The sequence below is a fragment of the Tachysurus fulvidraco genome, chromosome 26, assembly GCF_022655615.1.
Source record: "Tachysurus fulvidraco isolate hzauxx_2018 chromosome 26, HZAU_PFXX_2.0, whole genome shotgun sequence".
Classification (NCBI taxonomy): domain Eukaryota; kingdom Metazoa; phylum Chordata; class Actinopteri; order Siluriformes; family Bagridae; genus Tachysurus; species Tachysurus fulvidraco.
The window spans coordinates 6013813-6033366 of record NC_062543.1 but is presented as its reverse complement, the minus strand read 5'-3'; the positions used below and the strand labels follow the sequence as shown (position 1 = coordinate 6033366).

Here is a 19554-nt window from a genome sequence, read left to right as displayed (position 1 = left end):
ATTATTTTATTATTTATTTAATTATTCACTATTTGTTTTGTGGTGGTTTAAATACATCATCTATTAGTAGTGTAGTATTTGAAGTTCCAAATTTTTTATTATTATAATTTTTTGTCTTTAATTCTGTTTTTGTTCTGTAACTCATCACAAGAGCATTACTAGTGCATCATTAGAATAGCCCTTTCTCATAGTGAAATGGGACTGTTAGAAAAATGAAAGCTGATTTTACAAACAAAAACGTTGTCACTGTCATGGAGATCCCACTAAACCCAATTAATCAAGTCATAACCACTAATAATAGAGACATGGAGGAGACAGGGACATTAGGGACTGGTTTATTGATCTCTCTGAGAGAATGTTACATAAAGCCTCTATCATGTCTTGACCTTAATCGTCTTGATCAGTAGTAGTAGAATATGAGAAAGGGGAGTGAACATGTTGTGAGAAAACGAAAGCATTAACTGAAACAGATTAAAGTAAAATGCAAATGCTGAGGCAGGATGTTTAAAACTTCACAATCCTGATATGATGATTAACGTCTCAGTTTTAGACGTCCCACCCATCAACAGTTGACTGAACATCTAATGCATATGGCACACAAAATTGGAAACACTTCAAAAGTTTTGAAGCCGTCATCTGATTGGTTGGATTCTAAATCATTCTCACGAGATGTGTGTGTCTCATTTTTGAAGAACATGAAATTCACGTTATAGACTCATTAATTTGGACAAATCTTTTAAACCGTCGGTCTACGGTTGCATACTGGTCTGTTTTTCTAGAACCTCGATTTATTTTATTTTTTTTACAATTTCACTCCCTTAAGAATGACGCTGAACAAAACCAACTGTGATTGGTTACTTTACATGTCAGTGAGACAGCTGCTTGGGTGGTCTTTAGTTAATAAAAGCTGCAATGGAGTCTAGACATCCTGCTGCTATTCTGAAAATCTCCATGATGGCTAAATGAGGCTTTACACAATAAAGGACAATTGGAAGTTTAATAATCTATTGATAATGACACAAATACCTCATTAATTATCTCTGACTATACAGCACTCGACAAATTTCTTATAGATGTATGAGAATAGTCTGCATGTAATTTCAGTAACTGAGTTCCCAGGTACAGAGACAGGAACCATATGAAGATGTATTTTAAAGAAAGTAATTGTCATTTATAAATAATGGAGTACCTGGAGCACTTGGCTAGAAGTTAGTAGTTGTAGCATCTCTTATTTAGTTTTTAAAAAAAAAGCAGGACATGTACATTCTCAGGAGATACATTACAAGCAACATGTTACATTTGTTACAACATGTTACATAATATGAACAGGATTTGCCCTGGTAATCAATATGCCATTCTCTTCTCCATCCTGGTTCCTGATGACCTCCTTTTGCCAGCAATTATTCTACAAAACCCATGGGTATAAAGGGGTATCTATGCTAGTGCTCATATTTCCCTGAGTTTCTTTAACCAACAAAAGTTTTTAGTATTATCTCACATCTTATTGGGGGAAGCTAGAGAGTGATTGGCTTCTATTACATCAATAATGTAGGACAGAGTCACTGACGTCGACAACATAGATTTTGTAAATTAACATAGTTTTGTAAATTAGACTTTCTAAATTAGATCTAACCCCAAGTGATAGTGGTGAATGCCAGGCTATAGATCTGATCTAGTCCTTACCTACTTCACCTGTCCTCTCCACTACCTCAGCCTACATTTCTAACAAATCCCATCTTTCAATAATTGTGTCTAAATTTATGTGTAATCTCAGCCTAGAATAATATTTTCTCTTTTGTCAAAACACTTGTATCATCTTCCTAATTTCTGTGTCACCGCACAATTAGATGTGATTCGGTTTTCTCATTCCTTTTGTTTGTTCTATCATTTCTGTGATCAGTCCTTTTTAGGGAACTACTGTAACTTTCTGCCAACTAGAACCTGTAAGGAATAGTGAGTGTGAGAAAGAGATGGAAGAGAAAAGAGAAATCAGGACAGAGAAACAAAAAGAGAGTTTCAGTCATCCTTCTGCGGTTCACATTCATCCTTCTGAGATGAATGTACAGGAAGGTACGAAAGTTTGTCGCATGCACATGGATGTTCCAGAAACTAACTAACGAATATTATCACATAAGGAGATCTCTTAATTAATATTAAAGCTGAAACAGAGAATATTTCTTGGAAATATATTGGAGATAGAAATAATGGCTTAAATAAATGTAATTATTTGCAAGCACAAGATTCATCTTGTAAACTCCTACCAGTTGAGACATATAAGTAATTACTTTCTATAATAGCTGTACTTGTGTTCTATAAGTGAGCTTTGGCTGAATTGTGCATTGTGCATTGTGTAGTTGTCATGATGATGTCTTGGCCTTGTGGAAATCTATGAAAAATCTCCTTTAGTAGTTATAGTAACAGTTAAATTTAGGAGAACTGACCTTGACGTTGTGAAGCCATAGTCTTACCTAACCTTCCCTTTATCTCTAAGATTCTAAAATAAAACCTTTTGTCGGTATTTAATGTGTATTGGTTAAAGTCGTACATGACCATCTACTGGCCTCTGATTCCTTGTTTACCAGTTTACTTTATTACCAGAGTTTACTGTCACTTTTAATTCTATAAATCATAATATTATTTTAAACAGACTATCTTTTATGTACTGCAGGGCTCTTTTCAATTAGGTAATGGCTCTTTTCTTGCTCAGGTCTATGTACAAAAGGAATTTGGTGTTCCACGAGGCTTTGTTCTAGGGCCGTTGTTGTTGTTTGTTATATGATCTAGGTTTTATTCATCACAAACATTTTTATTGGCTTAAGTTGCTTTGGCTTCAGTTCATCTTTGAGAGCCATTTAGATATTTCAGTGTTGTGTTGCATGCATGTGAAGCCAAGAAAGAACTGCAGTAGTCTTAAATTAAGATGACAAAGAAATGAACAAGTTTCTGAGTGGCCTCTAGGGAAAAAAGGAAGATTCTGGTCTTGTAAAGGTGAAAACTATGCCAGAGTCAGATTACTGAGAAGAGATAATCTTGATTTAGGAATGAATCTCCAGGGATATATAACTCATTGTGTCAAATTGCAGTACCCCGATCCAAGATTATGAAAAGAACATGGTTCTCATCAGTTGAGACCTGTCTTGTCTTCATTGAGAACCAGGAAAATGAGGCTTTTTGGGGACAATGTGTCCTAAAAGTCTTTGCAGTTTGTCTCTCATGGGTGTTTGGAGGATGCTACCATTGTTGCTTGTGTCTGTGAACTTTTAAATGTTCTTATATAAGATGGCACTAGCTAAAATGAATACTGTACACTTCGCATGCATGTATATTTATTTAAAAAAATAATTTTTATATTGTACTGTAGTTAAAAATTTTTTTCTAGTTTTGATTGCCAAATGCAGTACCCAGGTTGTAATTAAAACTGTAAGAGCTAACATCGTTTATAAGGGGTTTCTAGAAACAGTGAACAAACCATGCAGTACGGCAGATGCACTTTATGTGGCTAGGACTAACTTACTTAAGTCCTTAGCTCTGTGTTGTTCTATGTAGCTCTGTGCTGTTCTATGTAGCACTATGTAGTCCCAGAGAAATGCTGTCTCATTTCACTATGTACTGTTTCAGCTATACAGTATATGGTTGAAATGATGATAAAACCTTCTTAACTCGGTATTAACATAAAATTAATATTAAAGCTGACACAGAGAAAGTTTCTTGTTAAGAGAGAAATAGAATGGAGAGAGAAATAATAATTCTGGAAGCTGAACAAACATTATTTTGTATGATACAAAAACTCTTTAGTGGGCTACCATTGTGCCAATGTCTCTACAGTATAAGATGCTAATTCTTTAAGAATTGTAGTTTTTGATGATTGTTGTGGCCAAAAATAATTAATTTTTCTGAAGCTTTTTTTTTTTAATTTGCACTGTTTCTTGCAGAGATGTTTATGCTTTTTCTCTGACAGCTACTTAAATTGGTGAAAATGCAAGCATAGGATTCTTCTTTTAAACTTCTACCAATTAAGACACTTATGTAAAGACTTTTAGCTGTCTGTGAGCACCTTTGTATATCACAGAGTTTGCTTGATATTGTATTAATTTCTGCAACAAAAAAAAAATCACAAAACCCTGGAGGGACTGACTGATGTTTACAGAACTTAGCTTTAAAACTTTCTACACTCTCAGACAAAAATGTACTGTAATGACACTCCGGAAAGTACAATATATACGTAGTGGACCTTTATAACTTGTTTAAAACATATTTATGGTACATAGTTATATTCTAAGACCACTGCCGTTAAAATGAACTGAAAACTCAAAATTAAACTGAACTTAAGCTAGTTACTACATTGACGTTTCAAGATGAAAGCTCCATTTAGGCTACAAAAGATACGTCTTTATGGCTTTCAACCCGGTGAAAGTTTAGTATCCGTTTTCTGACAGCACAAGTGTATAAAAACTACATCCGTATATACAGTACGTTAAGCCGCACTAACAATACCATATCAAATGACACAAAGTTCCACATTCATCTATTTTTTTTTTTGCATTCACACATTTGCACACACATTAGCCATTATCATTGTACACATAAATAGACCAGCACTTTCCGAGAGCCGAGCATGAAACTAGAGATGCTCTGGTACCAGTGAAGGGCTGGCTTTCAGCTGTCCCTCTTTCTTCTTTTTGTCCTTTCCTTGCTCCTCTTCATTCTTTGCACTGACAGTGGTAGAGACCAGGTGTCCAGGCATGCATTAGTAAATAATATTGATGCCTTGTTTAGGCCTTATATAAACCGCAGGAGAAAAGTCAAATACGTATATCCTCGGAGATGAAAGACCCTGTATCTCTGCAGCTGGACACTGATTTTTCCCCCTCCTTTTCTTGCAAGAGGTTCCTATGTGTAACTCCAACTGGTGGAAAACTGTCCCGTGAGTTACCAGCTATCTGAAATCGCAGGACAAAATCTACCAAAAGTTTTTTGGTGATAAAACTTGTGGGGATTATATTATTTGTCTTGTGAGGGCAAGAAAAAGCCTGCAATTTTCTAAGGTATGTTTCTCATCTTAACGATCTTGTCATACATATTTTTTGTGTGTTTGTCAGAAAGCTGGAATCAGCTCTTTAGATTCATCACAAATGGACATTCAGCAAACCGCTGTGTGATTTCTGAAGCTTAAATTAGCTAATAATGGAAAGTTTTGTGTTTTCAAAACTTTTATTTCTTGACTTTTTTTTTGCATCATCCTTTGTTTTTCTACACTTTTTAAATATATAAGACTTCCTATTTGTTGTCTTGGTTTAATTGATAGTAAGTCAACTCTTATTATTAATGTATTAATGTATTAAAAATTATTTATAACAAATGATAAATTCCAACAAAATTCCGAAATCTCGACGTGCAGAAAAACAGAGAGCAAGAACAAGGGGCAGACAAAGACTTTCTCTTTTTTAGTAAAAAGAAAATATATCTTTTTTATTTGTGACCAGTTTTAATGACCAATTTTTGTGCACCTGAGATCTTTCAGCTCAGAGCTAGTAAGAAGAGGAAAGGAAAGGGAGGGGAAGCATGAGCGACACAAAAGGCAACATTATTCCCCTGCGAATCCATGAATGGCGTATTGAAAAACATAACACTGGAGACTAGATTATTTTTCATGCTTTATAACTAGAGTGTTTGTCCTCTGGCTTAGAGTGCTCTGTGAGAGCAACGTTTAAACATGGGGATAATTAGTGCATGGCAGTGTTAAAAAATCAGCAGGCCCTAATTGCAGGGAAAAGAGGCCATATGACTGGATTTTACAAGCAGCTTAAAATGTCCACAGCCAAGCAGCATTGCAGAGAAGTGAGATTTACCAGGAGGAAGTAGGAAAGGGAGAGGGGTTTTGATGAAAGATGCATTAAGCTAAAAGTACACTATCATTTGCTGTTTCTGATTTTGGAGTCATTAGGATTTTGCATTTCCGTTGAAAGTATTGAATGCATCCGATTAAGTTCTTCAGCTAATCACCTAGATCAGCTTTATGAGCTGGTCACTCAGTAGCTAAAGGTAATGACTTGAACACTGAGAGTTCGAATCACAGGAAAACAAATGTAGATAAGGACGAGCTTTGGTGAACTGGCTAAGAAGAACATGAAGCCAGGGAATTGGTCAGGCTCCGCTTTGTGAATAGAAAGACATATAAGAATTGTGTAACAGCAGGATAGGAGGATGTCAATGTCAATTGCTTTATAGATATAATTGCAGTATTTTTGGGCAAGTATACAATAAACATGTGTCAACACACTTGCCTATGAGTGCAAGGGTTTTCAGGTTGCTAATAGATAATTCAATTGGATCCATTGTTGTCCATAATTAAATATACAGTGTGTATATAGCATGTCATGCTTAGTTTCTCCAGTTCAGGTGATGACTTGAATGTTGTATGTTCAAATTTGGCTAAGAAGGAGCTTTGGTGAAATGGTTAAGAAGAATGTGGAAGAGGGGGCGTGGTCTATTGCTGGGATTGGAGGGCTAGCGCTGTGATTGGAGGGCGGAGCCAATTGAAGTGAGTGGTAAGGATCACACACCCCTGCCGAATTGTATTAATGACTGTTCTCTGTTAAAAGAGGGAGAACTGAGAGCTGAGTGAGAAAGACAGCCACACAGAGCGGTGTGTGTGTGTGTGTGTGTGTGTGTGTGTGTGTGTGTGTGTGTGTGTGTGTGTGTGTGTGTGTGTGTGTGTGTGTGTGTGTGTGTGTGTGTGTGTGTGTGTGTGTGTGTGTGTGTGTGTGTGTGTGTGTGTGTGTGTGTGTGTGTGTGTGTGTGTGTGTGTGTGTGTGTGAGAGTGTGTGTGTTTGTGTGTTTGTATGTGTGTTTGTGAGTGTGTGTGTGTGTTTGTGTGTGTTTGTGAGTCTTGCGTGAGTCTTGTGATCTTAAAGGCCTCCAAAACTTCCTAAAACCCTCTACAAAGAATTACTAGAATAAGTTGTTTTTAATTTACAAGTCTAGTAGTGTTTTTATTATTTTAGTGGATTGTTGGTCTTGGAATTCTTCAACTTGCTGCAGCACAAATTCCTTTTACTTGTTTATTTCACTTTTTTGGCCACTTTGTCCACATCTCAGTAGTGGTGAATCTGGAGCCTATTCCAGGAACAGTGGGCATGAGGCAGGAATACACTCTGGAGACGATGCCTGTCCATTCACAAATTTAGGGATGCCAATTTACCATTTTTGCGAGGTGGAAGGAAACCAGATAACCCCGGGAAACCCAATGCAGAGCAGGCAGAACCCCACAGAGACAGTAAACCAGGCTCAATTACAAAGTGTTAACTCTGGAGCAATCTGTTGCCACCGTGTGACCAATTTCTTTAAATGTAGCATGTTATCAATGGTGATTTTTTTACCACCTTTATTTCTTTTCTTTCTTTTCTTTCTTTCTTTCTTTCTTTCTTTCTTTCTTTCTTTCTTTCTTCTTTTTTTTAAATTTTGTGGATGATTTGAGCAAAGTACCTTTGACCGACACCTCACTAGTGGTCCGGTAAAATAACTATGAAACAAAAGCATAAAAACAAATCAATAAATTAACAAATATCTTAAAGTTCCAGTGAGCATGTATCTGAGGTCTCACAGTCTTTTGTGTAGCCTTTTCTGGATTCTTTGAGCCACCACACCCCCGCCCTTGTATTATTCCCCTCTGATTACCTCCGTCACTGGACAGAGGGAGACGAGAGGCGCCCGGCTGGTGTCATCAGCTGCCTAAGCATTCTGGAGAGCCCCAGTGAAAGATTCGCAGGAAACAGCCCTTAGGTCCCAGAAACAAGCAGCAGAAACAGCTTTTTGTGCCATCGGCCCCGGAATGTCCACTATCTGCTTGGGCCCAATATCAAATTCTCTACTCATCCTGGGATCCTGTGCCCCAGCCTGCCACTTGCTCACATTCCATTGGAAGGTCAGGAGGGATTTGGGAAAAACAAAATGGAAAATAATAGGAAAAAAAGGTCACATGAACTGATCTTTAGCATGACTGATAGACATCAGTGTTACAGGATGTCAGTGTCAAGTTGCTTTGAGAAATGCATGCTTTATTGTAAAATTTTTAGCATTTTGCATAAGTATACAATAAACATAAGTGCACACTGTTTTCTATAAGTGCATGAATTTTCAGCCTGAAAACTAATAAACCCTACTAACCCTAGATTTGGAGATATGAATACTTATTCAAACAAAAACATTCTCAATTTTTTCCCTCTTTCTGTTGACATGGTCTAACAGAACCTCTCTCAGCATTAATCTCTCAGCATCTAATCAATCTTTGAAAATTCTTTCATCCATTATTTTATCGTTCATCTAGTTATTCATTACAAAGTAAACACACTCAACTTCACTCTGGTGTGTCATTTTCTTTTAATTAGCATAAATATAAGACAGCAACATGCTGGTGCAGTTTGTAGTTTTGCCACCTCACAGTTACAGGGTCCTGGGTTTGATCCGGAGCTCGGCTTACTAACTGTGCAGAGTTTTGCATGACGGTGAATGCGTTTATGGATTTGCAATATTGTTTTGGTTAAACAGCCTAAAAACAAGTAAATTTGCTATTTACGTCAAGAAGCAGAATACTATGGACATAAGCGCTGTCCAATCAGAGCAGAGAAAGCAGAGCTGAAGACAAGTAATATTCCAGACACTGTAGACTCACTAATGTCTTTTGACATCTGTGTGACTACCAATCTGACTACCAACGTGTGTGTGAATGTGTGTTTGTGTGTCTATATGTATATATACAGGTATCTTGGTGGCTCCTTCCTCAAACTGCCATGCGAGACCAGGGTGTGCTCAATAGTGTGTGCAGGCACTGGAAAGCATCCACGTGTGTCCTCATCTCTTTCCTGGCGTCACTGCTCCTGCTGGCCTTTAACATGCGCCTACCACTCGGTGAATACACAGGATGTGTGTGTGTGTGTGTGTGTGTGTGTGTGTGTGTGTGTGTGTGTGTGTGTGTGTGTGTGTGTGTGTGTGTGTGTGTGTGTGTGTGTGTGTGTGTGTTATCCTTATCAAAACAGAACTGAGAAGGGACAGATCAATTCACTACAATTATGTCATTAAAAAGAAAAAGGCAGACAAACAGTTGTGTGCTTAGTATTAAGCCCACCTGAAGCAAGCTGAAGACTGAAGCTGGAGCTTCCTGAATGTTGGCAATATCCTCAATATCCTTTACAGATCTTCAACAGTGAACCCTGAAGAGCTTAAACCTTTAGTCATCTGGATCTTTAGTATTATTGTTGTTCTCTACTCCAGAGTATGTCTCTCTGGAAGGTACTGTAAATGTACCTGTAGATAAATATATAGATCATCATCAATATCTTAAAATGAGTTGAAACTCAAAGAAAGGTGCTAGATGCATGCAGAAGCAAAATGGATCTCTCTAGACTTGTTAATTAATGTTGGTGTGTGTGTGTGTGTGTGTGTGTGTGTGTGTGTGTGTGTGTGTGTGTGTGTGTGTGTGTGTGTGTGTGTGTGTGTGTGTGTGTGTATGTGAGTGTGTGTGTGTGTGTGTGTGTGTGCGTGTGTGCAGTGTTGTAATGTAACGGGGTAGAAATTTCACGTATCTGTACTTTACTTCGCTACTTAAATTTATGTCAACTTTCACTTTTACTATACTACATTTTCTAGATAAAATGTATACTTTTACTCCGTTATATTTCCACTAAGCATCTTCGTTACTCGTTACTACTAAATAATAAAATCAGAAGAAATGTGTGTGACTGCAATAAGGGAGGTTTGTCACTGCTCCTAGATTGTATTACGCGCTCCGCACGCTCTACGGAGAAGCACAGGTACGCGCAGCGTGCACGCGCAGTCAGAGCTGGAGGCGTTTATATCTATAACGTTAATCGGCGGAAAGCCGCAAATACGGCAACCAAAAGCAGTGAAATTTCACTATTCTTCTTACCAGAGCTGTAGCACAAACAAAATATTAATGCAAACAATCCATTCAATACTAACATTTATTGATTTGGATTTTGTCTTGTGAATATTTGTTTATTAATGACTGCATTCATAGAGAATGCACACATACATGAACTGATTTGATTCAAGTTGGCATCATTACATCATGCATAAAATTTTGGTGTCCACTTTTGCCATTTAATAATACCATAACTTTTGGCTTACTATGTAGTCATATAATATATAATATAAAACTCTTCTTGTTTTAAATTCTCTGAGGGCTAAAACCCCTAAAGATGAAACCCTAGAACCGCCCCTGCTCTTATGCCTACCGAAAATCACTTAAATTTTACTTTTTACTTTTACTTCAAATACGTAAGTACATTAAATAGCAGAAAATGACTTTTGATACTTAAGTACAGTAAATATCAGATACTTTAAGACTTTTACTTGAGTAATATTCTAAAAGGTGACTTTCACTTCTACCAAAGTCTTTTTCTAGTACGATACTTGTACTTTTACTCAAGTATTGCTTTCTAGTACTTTATACAACACTGCGTGTGTGTGTGTGTGTGTGTGTGTGTGTGTGTGTGTGTGTGTGTGTGTGTGTGTGTGTGTGTGTGTGTGTGTGTGTGTGTGTGTGTGTGTGATTCAAATATTGTCCCTTGAAAGTATATTTGAGTTTCTACACTGAGTTTACTGGCTTTGACTGATATGGCTCAGTTTGCTGTGCATTTTTTCTCCTGCAGATCACAAAGTGACCAGACGGTCAGTTTTAAGTAAGTAATTCTATCTTATTACTATTCGACTCACATTACAAGACTTAACTCATATTGCATAGTTGTACTATATTAGACATTTCAATAAAGTAAGCGATTCTTATTCATAGTACCCTAGGTTTAATCAAGGATTTCATTTTTATTAGTAAAAGTAGCACTGACCAACACACTGACCTAAATGGCCTAAGGAAGATTTCTGATGGTGCTTTTGTATGGCACAGAAATTAAACACCAAGGAGAGAGCGTCTGTTAGGCCAGACGTGAATGTCTCGTCCTTGAACGACAGCATGAAAACAAGATCTTAAATATAGCCAACCGGTGTTAATTGAAATGAGTCACATAGGGAGATGAGTCAAAGCCAGAGATCCTTATGGCTGTGGCACAGAATATTGTAAGAATATAATCCAAATATAATCAAATAATTTCCACAGCAGGTAATCATGTACCAAATACCACAAGTTTTACAACCACACTGTCCAAAAATGTAAAATAAGTTCATATCTTATACACAGCTCTATTCTTAGTTTTATTTAACCCGTAGTTAGCTTTAGATGTTATCGATACTTTAATTGGATTTTTGAATGAAACTATTTAAAGAGTTTAAGTGGCTTATAACAGAACGATAATTACAAGTTATTGCGCTTCACAGACGTATATATTTTTATATAATCATACGTTGGTGATGTCATGGTGTGCGTTGCTATGAATAATGTATATGTCTACCCCTGTACTGTGTCTAGCTACTAAAACAGACTGAGCTAAATTGGCTTCCTGTTTCATTGGGTCTAAAATTACAGGAAAATAGATATAGTAGATAGTGAACTGTAACTATGGAGGGCCAAGAACCTCCTTTCAACAAATAATTTGACTAAAATCTCTCTCTCTCTCTCTCTCTCTCTCTCTCTCTCTCTCTCTCTCTCTCTCTCTCTCTCTCTCTCTCTCTCTCTCTCTCCCCCTCTCTCTCTCTCAGGCAATAACAACAGGACAGACTACATGCAGAACCTATGTGAGCCTATTCTCGCACCTTAATTTCCTCTTCTCTAATGCACTTCAGGCAAAGAATTATTAAACTATTAAAACTCTATTAGATCCCCACCACACACACACACACACACACACACACAAACACACACACACTCAAAATCAAAGGAAGGCAGAGAAAGATTGGGAGGAAGGATCACATAAAGATCCAAGGCAAAAAAAAAAAACAGGTCACTTCCTCTTGTTCTCAATTTACATAATCCCCTTTTCCATCACTGTGCCACCTCTCTCTCTCTCTCTCTCTCTCTCTCTCTCTCTCTCTCTCTCTCTCTCTCTCTCTCTCTCTCTCTCTCTCTTTCTCTCCTATCTTATTCATTTCTGGGAGTCATATTTCATCTTTAGCCTTATTTTATGCCTTAAATCAATGAGGATTAGAAGCATTCTTGTGATAAGCTATCATCAGATGCACATAGCTCCCCTCTTATTCCCTCTTGTGTTATTAGGAGCAGACAGGAAGGCACTAGAGCATTCACTACAGCATAGCATATGGAGGTCAGACATACACTAATAGAAGACACAACCAAGATTATTTGATTGATGAGCAAGCTGAAGCCACCAACATGTGTGTATGGAGATTGCATATACTCACTGACCTTTGGCAGTTTCCTCCAGGTTCTCTGGTTTCCTCCCCTAGTCCAAAGACATGCGTTGTAGGCTGATTGGCATTTCCAAATTGTCCATAGTGTGTGAATGGGTGTGTGTTTGTCTGTGTGTGATTGTGCCCAGTGATAGACTGCCATCCTGTCCAGGGTGTACCCTCCATGGTGACCTGAGTCTCCTGATATAGACTCTAGGTTCCCTGTGACCCAGTAGGATAAATGGATGGATGGATTAATGGATGGATGGATGGATGGGCAGGTTGTGCAGTTTACCAAAACTCTATCGGGTTAGTAGGTCAGAGTGGATTAACTACTAGAAGGTCAAAGCAGATAGTAGCTGAAGTTATAACCTAATACAATATGTGGTTTTAATTTATTGATTTAAAAATTGACAGTATATAATTTTTTGTTATCTTAACAACAATTGGTTAATACAGCATTTAACAAAACACAGGTATGTAGTTACATGAGAGACAAACATAGGACTTGACCTAAGCTAAATTACAACAGAAACCTGACATCTGTAAAAACACTTCTCCTCCTCAAATCTCCATGTTAGCTTGTTGTTTTTAATAAAAAATATTTCAGCATACATTTTTACTGCTCACTGCTTTATTTTCCTGTCCTCCTTGTACTTCAGTGCGGCTGGTGAACGGCAGGAGCCGCTGTGAGGGCCGTGTTGAGGTTCAGTACAATGGTACATGGGGCACGGTGTGTGATGATGACTGGGACATGGTGGATGCCAATGTGGTTTGCCGACAGCTGGAGTGCGGTCTGGCTGTAGCAGTGGGCACAAGCTCCCGCTTTGGACAGGGCTCTGGGCCAATCCTGCTTGACAATGTTGACTGCAATGGGGGAGAGACAGACCTGAGCCAGTGTGGCAATCAAGGCTGGGGTATCCACAACTGCTACCATTATGAGGATGTGGCTGTGACCTGCAAAGGTAAAGCCGAACAAATAGAAATGTTACTTTTTACTATTTTTTAGTTTGAAAAAAATAACAAAAATGCAGTCTATTGAGTGAACATCTATCTATCTATCTATCTATCTATCTATCTATCTATCTATCTATCTATCTATCTATCTATCTATCTATCTATCTATCTATCTATCTATCTATCTATCTCTGCAGGTAACACTGTGTTAGGACCTCAGGGACTGTCTGAGGAGCCCAGCGCTCTAGCTCGCAGGAACTCTGGTTTATGTAAGCCATTGATAGTTTAAAAATCCTTTATGCTGTGATGACATTTTCTTTTGGTGGCACTGCTTAGTCATATACACTATTCAACATTTCAATATTCGTATAAAAAAATAAAATGGAAAAAGCTTCCATTTATATATGGCCAGGTTGCTACTACTGTATTAAAAAAATGATTATTATGCATATTCAGAGTGTCCATTGTCTAATCAAGGGCTAGGTATTGAAGCCATTTGACCAGTCATCGGAATGATCATCATATTATACAATATATTTACACATTGTCTTGATTTACTTCTATTGGACAAGTTTAGGAATAAACCATTGGCTAACAAACCCCTTTTCACAATCAGAACACTCAGAATACATATATTCCTTCTGACAGCATTGGACGGGTCAATCCGTTTGGTGGGCGGCTTGGACCGATGTCAGGGCCGGGTGGAAATCTACTACCGGGGCAGCTGGGGAACCGTGTGTGACGATGACTGGGGTTTACGAGATGCGGCTGTGGTTTGCCAGCAGATTGGATGTGGTCCTGTTGTCACCTACACTACCAATGCTTACTTTGGCTATGGCAAAGGTCTCATCCTGCTTGACAACGTACACTGCAGTGGTACAGAGAGTCAACTGGCCGCATGCTACAGCCTTGGTTGGGGGATACATAACTGTGGTCATCACGAGGACGCTGGAGTCATCTGTACAAGTAAGTTCAAGTATGAGTAACCAAATGTGACTGTTGGATGATTGTGGAAAGTGTGAGTTCAGAATTTGCCTCTCTCTCTCTCTCTCTCTCTCTCTCTCTCTCTCTCTCTCTCTCTCTCTCTCTCTCTCTGCAGGACTGACCACCACTACTGCCCCTCCTGTGAACACAGAGACCAAACACAATGCATTCTTACATACTGACATCCCAGCAGGTATAAATAGCATTAATGTATTATCTTTACATGCTCACAAATACAGTCGGGTCTATGTAAATCCAGCAGAGTTGATTTTAGTGGATTCATTTAAATAACCCATTTCATAGTGTATAGTGTATGTTTTTTGCTTTCTATCTTTGGGATATGTTTTTTTTTTATTTGCTTTCTTCAGGGACAGGAATGACTATTCCAGTTACAAAGACAACACTAACTAATCCAACCACATCCTTTACCACAAAAGGTAACAAATTGCACTGTCACATTATCAGAGTCCTCAACATTTAATTTTAATGTTACAGAGAAGCGGTGGCCCAGCCTGATCAAAATGGCCGTCAAGGATGACTCAACATTGTTTCATTATTTAACGAGATTTCACTTCTGTCTATATATACACACTACTATACAGATGACATACTATAGTAAAAGAAACAGACAGAATGTTCACTTGACATTTCTCCACTCCTCCATCCAGAGCAGCCCACTGTCCGTGTGGTGAATGGGAACAGCAGCTGTCAGGGCCGTGTGGAGGTTTTATACCAAAACACCTGGGGTACAGTGTGTGATGATGAGTGGGATATGGAGAACGCTCAGGTGGTGTGCAGGCAGCTGGGGTGTGGCCCGGCCATGGCGGCCATCCCGCTGGCTTACTTCGGCTATGGCTCTGGTCCCATTCTGCTTGACAACGTAGACTGTGATGGTGATGAGAGGCTGCTTACTGACTGCTTCAACTTGGGCTGGGGACAACATAACTGTGGACATCATGAAGATGCTGGAGTCATTTGCTTTAGTAAGTGAGAAACTAAATATAGGTGCAGTCCAGACATTAAATACAAAGATGCTACATTTGAAATGTGAAAAGCAACAATGACCATGTATAATTTAAAAATTTATACTTCAATTTAAACATAAATGATATTGAGTAATTGAGGCTACACTGGGCACAGGCTCAACCAAAATTGGACAGGTGAACGACAGAAGAAAAACATCACCTCCATCCTCATTTACAGCTTTTTGGGAGATATTTATATTTATGTTATTTTAGCAAATGCCCTTATCCAGCAGTTAAGCGTTAAGGGACTTTCTCAGGGGCCCAGCAGTGGTCGTATTATGGTCTTGGGATTTGAACTCAAGCTTCTGATCAGTAATCTGACACCTTAACTTCTGAGCTACCATCTTTTAAATATCGAGTTTCAGCCTAGTGTAGCCACAGATTCCTGTTCTTGGCTGACAGGAGTGGAACCCGATTGGCTCTCTGTTGCCAGAGTCCATCCTCCGCAAATCTCAGTGCATTCTGAGATGTTTTTCTGCTTATTATAGTTGGAAAAAGTGGCTTTATGAGCTAACAAAACAGTCAAAACAGTCTGTCCATTCTGTCATCAACAAGATGCTTCAGCTTGCAGAGCTGCTGCCAATTTTTTGTTTTGTTTTCACATCATTTTGTGTAAAGTACGGAGACTGTTGAAGTGTGCCAATCAGAGGAGATCAGCAGTTTCTGAATTATTCAGTCTGGACTGTCTGGCACAAACATCCATGATATGGTCATAGTCACTGGGATCACATTTTTTTCTCCATTCTGTTTGATGTGAAAATTATCCGAAAAACACACACACAAATGCACAAATGCTAATTTCATGTTTTATCCCTTCCACTCTTTCTCTTTTCGTGTTTTGAAAACATGAACATCCCTATACCTATTTTCAACCCTAACCCACAGCTACACTTTTTTGCAAACAGATGCCAACAAGCGAAATACACTGTCCGTATACACAGACGCTTTAATACTATAACCCAAGACAGTGTCAGGAACACACAATCCATGACTAATGAAGTAGTGTCCCAAAGCCTGCAGAATACAGAGACAGTCATGGAACATCAGCATCAGCTGAGGCCCACAGCAGAAGAATCTCCAGTCGGTTTAGTCACGTGCAGCTGCAAAACCCAAAAATATATCCAAGCATGTGCCTAATATACACATTCACACAGTCAACCAAGCTGAATATAGACAAGAAAGAAAAAAATGCATATGATGCCTATGAATGCAACAGAATAAGGTTTTAGGTTATTGTCAATGGCCCATGTAGGAGTAGATGGAAAAATGAAACTCTGAACTTTTACAGGTTTATATTAAGCCTGAGATTATAAGTGATGAGATACACATATAAATATATATATTTTAGTTATCCATGAGATTATTTTTATACTAGGAGATTATTGAAGCAAGTTACTGGTGTCATCTAGCTCAGAGACTTGGTCCCTATTTAAATTTTACATTTGAACTCTCTGAATCAGGGGACCGGTGTTACAACAGAAATATAAATTTTTAATAAAATATATGAAAAATATTTTCCTACACTTATTTTTTCTGCTCATGTCACTCTGATGGTGCTTTTGTTAACAACAACACCCGCTAATGTACAGTAATGTTGTCTCGGTTTTAGAGATGGAAAATCAGATTTCACTAAGTGAATCCACTCTGAACATGCACTCAGACCAGACCAAACTCAAAGCATGCAAGCTGGTTGCATAAGCTTTTCTTTCCTTTTTTTTCTGTTCAGCTTCCCCAGGCTGGGCGGGAACATCGAGAAGCTTTGGAGTGACTGATAGGATCATAACCAGTCCCCCACCAGTGGAGGGTAAGGATCGAAACACATTATGTACATCAGGGCAGTCAGTAACTCATTCAGTAACTATATTCGGTAACGGATTATTTAGTGTGTAGTATGTAGGAAAGTTGTGTCAGAAAGAGTGAAGGGTTTAAATCTGAATAGTTATAGTTATAGTTATAATTATAATTCTATAACCAGTATATTTTTTTTAACATTTATCCATATTGCAAATATCTTTACTCCTACTTATTCACTCAGATTGTTCATATTCATTAGATTTTGCTTTACTCATTTTATTTGTTGTTCTACTGCCTTTTGATTTTGGATTTCTTTCTTTCTTTCTTTCTTTCTTTCTTTCTTTCTTTCTTTCTTTCTTTCTTTCTTTCTTTTTTACTCCTATAAAGTATAAAGCAATTTGGAGTTACCTCATGCTTTTCTCTCTCAGTGATTGGATGGTTTGATGTAGACCTTTAGATGAATCCTGTTGTGTCTCAGGTTAATCTAAAGAGTACCTCAGAGTTTGTTTTTACCCCTTTTCTACAGTAAAAATATTCCCCCAGTAATAATTTTTATATTGTACTAAAGTGCACTAATTGCTTCCAGATTTTTCCATTTCTGCATTAGGACAAATGCATTTCATGTACTCTCTCTCTCTCTCTCTCTCTCTCTCTCTCTCTCTCTCTCTCTCTCTCTCTCTCTCTCTCTCTCTCTCTCTCTCTCTCTCTCTCTCTCGCTCTCTCCTTCTTTGTAGGTGCGATGAGGCTATCAGGTGGTCCGCACCGATGTGAGGGCAGAGTAGAGCTGTATCACCGTGGTGCATGGGGCACAGTGTGTGATGATGCCTGGGATCTCCCTGATGCCCAGGTTGTGTGCAGGCTGCTGGGTTGTGGTGATGCTATAGCTGCACGGGTGGAGTCCTTCTATGGAGCGGGTCTTGGCACCATTCTCCTGGACAATGTGAAGTGCACAGGAGCGGAGCTGTCACTCCAGGAATGCTCTCACATACCATGGGATGTGCACAACTGTGACCACTCAGAGGATGCTGGTGTGACATGCTCGCTCACATGACTCCGCCCATCCACAGAAGCCACTCCCCTTCCACTCTACCTGAGGTCTATAGAGCAGCAGGAATTGAGTATGAAGACAACAGGACATGTACATTTTGTAAATATCCACTCACAGTGATATGCTGAAGATATAAAAGGCTCCTGGATGATCTGAAACAAAAAGAAATGACAACTTATGCTTATATACAGAAATTGGTCGATTTTTATTTTATTTATGCACTTTATGAATGTATGAATAACAAATACATAGAAACTGTATGTATAAATATGACACCAAGATTAGTTTTTCAACATTTGTTATGTAAAAGCGATTGATACATGGTGAAAAACCTTTATCCCCCAATTTTTTTCCTAGATACCATATTAAGATATATATTATGCGAGTATGTTTTGCTAGTCATGCTTGCCATTGCATTGTGGAGCTGCTGGGACTTTCATTATTCACATATAAGTTTTGGCTAAAGTCTAATATACTTAAAATACCAATAAATGGGTAACTGGAAAGTTTTTTTTTTATTCTATTAAATATAAAGCTAGAAATAAAACACCAAAGGTCATCTAAAAAAGATTCCCCGTAAAAATATATGTCTATACATACTCTAGCTAGAATATTTAGATTAACAAAACGATATTCTCAGGTTTAAAGATTGTTAACTGCATTAGTTAAACATGATGGAAAAATATCGCAAACTGAGAGCTTTAGTTTTCACATGACCGTTCTTTACCTTCACTAACACCACTCAAAACTGCCAGAGTAGTTTATATCGACAGATTTTGATATTTTTGTGGGACAGGATGAACATTTTGTGCGAATGTTTAAAATAAACATTTCAGTGTGCAAATGTCTTAAGACTTGTTCTGAAAGCATAAATTATTCTTTAAAGCATTTGTGGGCTTTTTTCTTTGTTTTTAGAAGTGACCACTTTCGTTGCAGGATGTGATGGTTCCTGGATTTAACATTTGACCCCTTGTCTTGTCTGCTCTTTTTCAAGTGAACAGTGCTTCTTGAGTAAGACATATCAAAAATACTTTTTGATAAAACCTTTAGTAAGACTTTTAGATGTTTATTCGACAAACTTGGTGCTTAAAGATATTAAAAGTTTTCTCAAATTTTCAATACTAACTTTGTATGCACGTTTCCATTCCTTTTACCTTTCAGTTAAATTCATGGCAAGAATGGTTTTGTCAGCTTATAAAGAGGTCCTGATTATGGACATGATTATTGGTCTTGGTGGCATATAAGAGTAAAATTCTGGATTATATTGAATTTGACATATTCTCTAAAATAAAATGATGTATACAGTATATCCAAAATTTATGACATTGCATGAACAAAGGTGAAGCGAATCGGCTTGGTTGCTAAGAGAATTGTAGTATTGGATCATTATTGGGCAATACTCAATCCAAAACTGGCATTGTAACAAAT

The 19554-nt window shown here is 38.0% G+C and overlaps 1 protein-coding gene across 1 annotated transcript in view; it reads left to right on the top strand.

The window, feature by feature from the left end:
- The window catches only part of LOC113634121 (scavenger receptor cysteine-rich domain-containing group B protein), a 22812-nt gene extending 3621 nt beyond the window's left edge, over positions 1-19191 (top strand). Inside the window, exons 2-12 of the mRNA XM_047809086.1 lie at positions 8760-8907; positions 10671-10700; positions 11671-11706; positions 12981-13283; positions 13473-13544; positions 13924-14241; positions 14375-14452; positions 14628-14696; positions 14928-15242; positions 17011-17088; positions 17813-19191. Coding sequence (XP_047665042.1) covers positions 8760-8907; positions 10671-10700; positions 11671-11706; positions 12981-13283; positions 13473-13544; positions 13924-14241; positions 14375-14452; positions 14628-14696; positions 14928-15242; positions 17011-17088; positions 17813-18129 — 1764 coding nt within the window. The 3' untranslated portion in view covers positions 18130-19191. The remainder of the gene's footprint in view (positions 1-8759; positions 8908-10670; positions 10701-11670; positions 11707-12980; positions 13284-13472; positions 13545-13923; positions 14242-14374; positions 14453-14627; positions 14697-14927; positions 15243-17010; positions 17089-17812) is intronic.
- Positions 19192-19554: the final 363 nt, after the last annotated feature.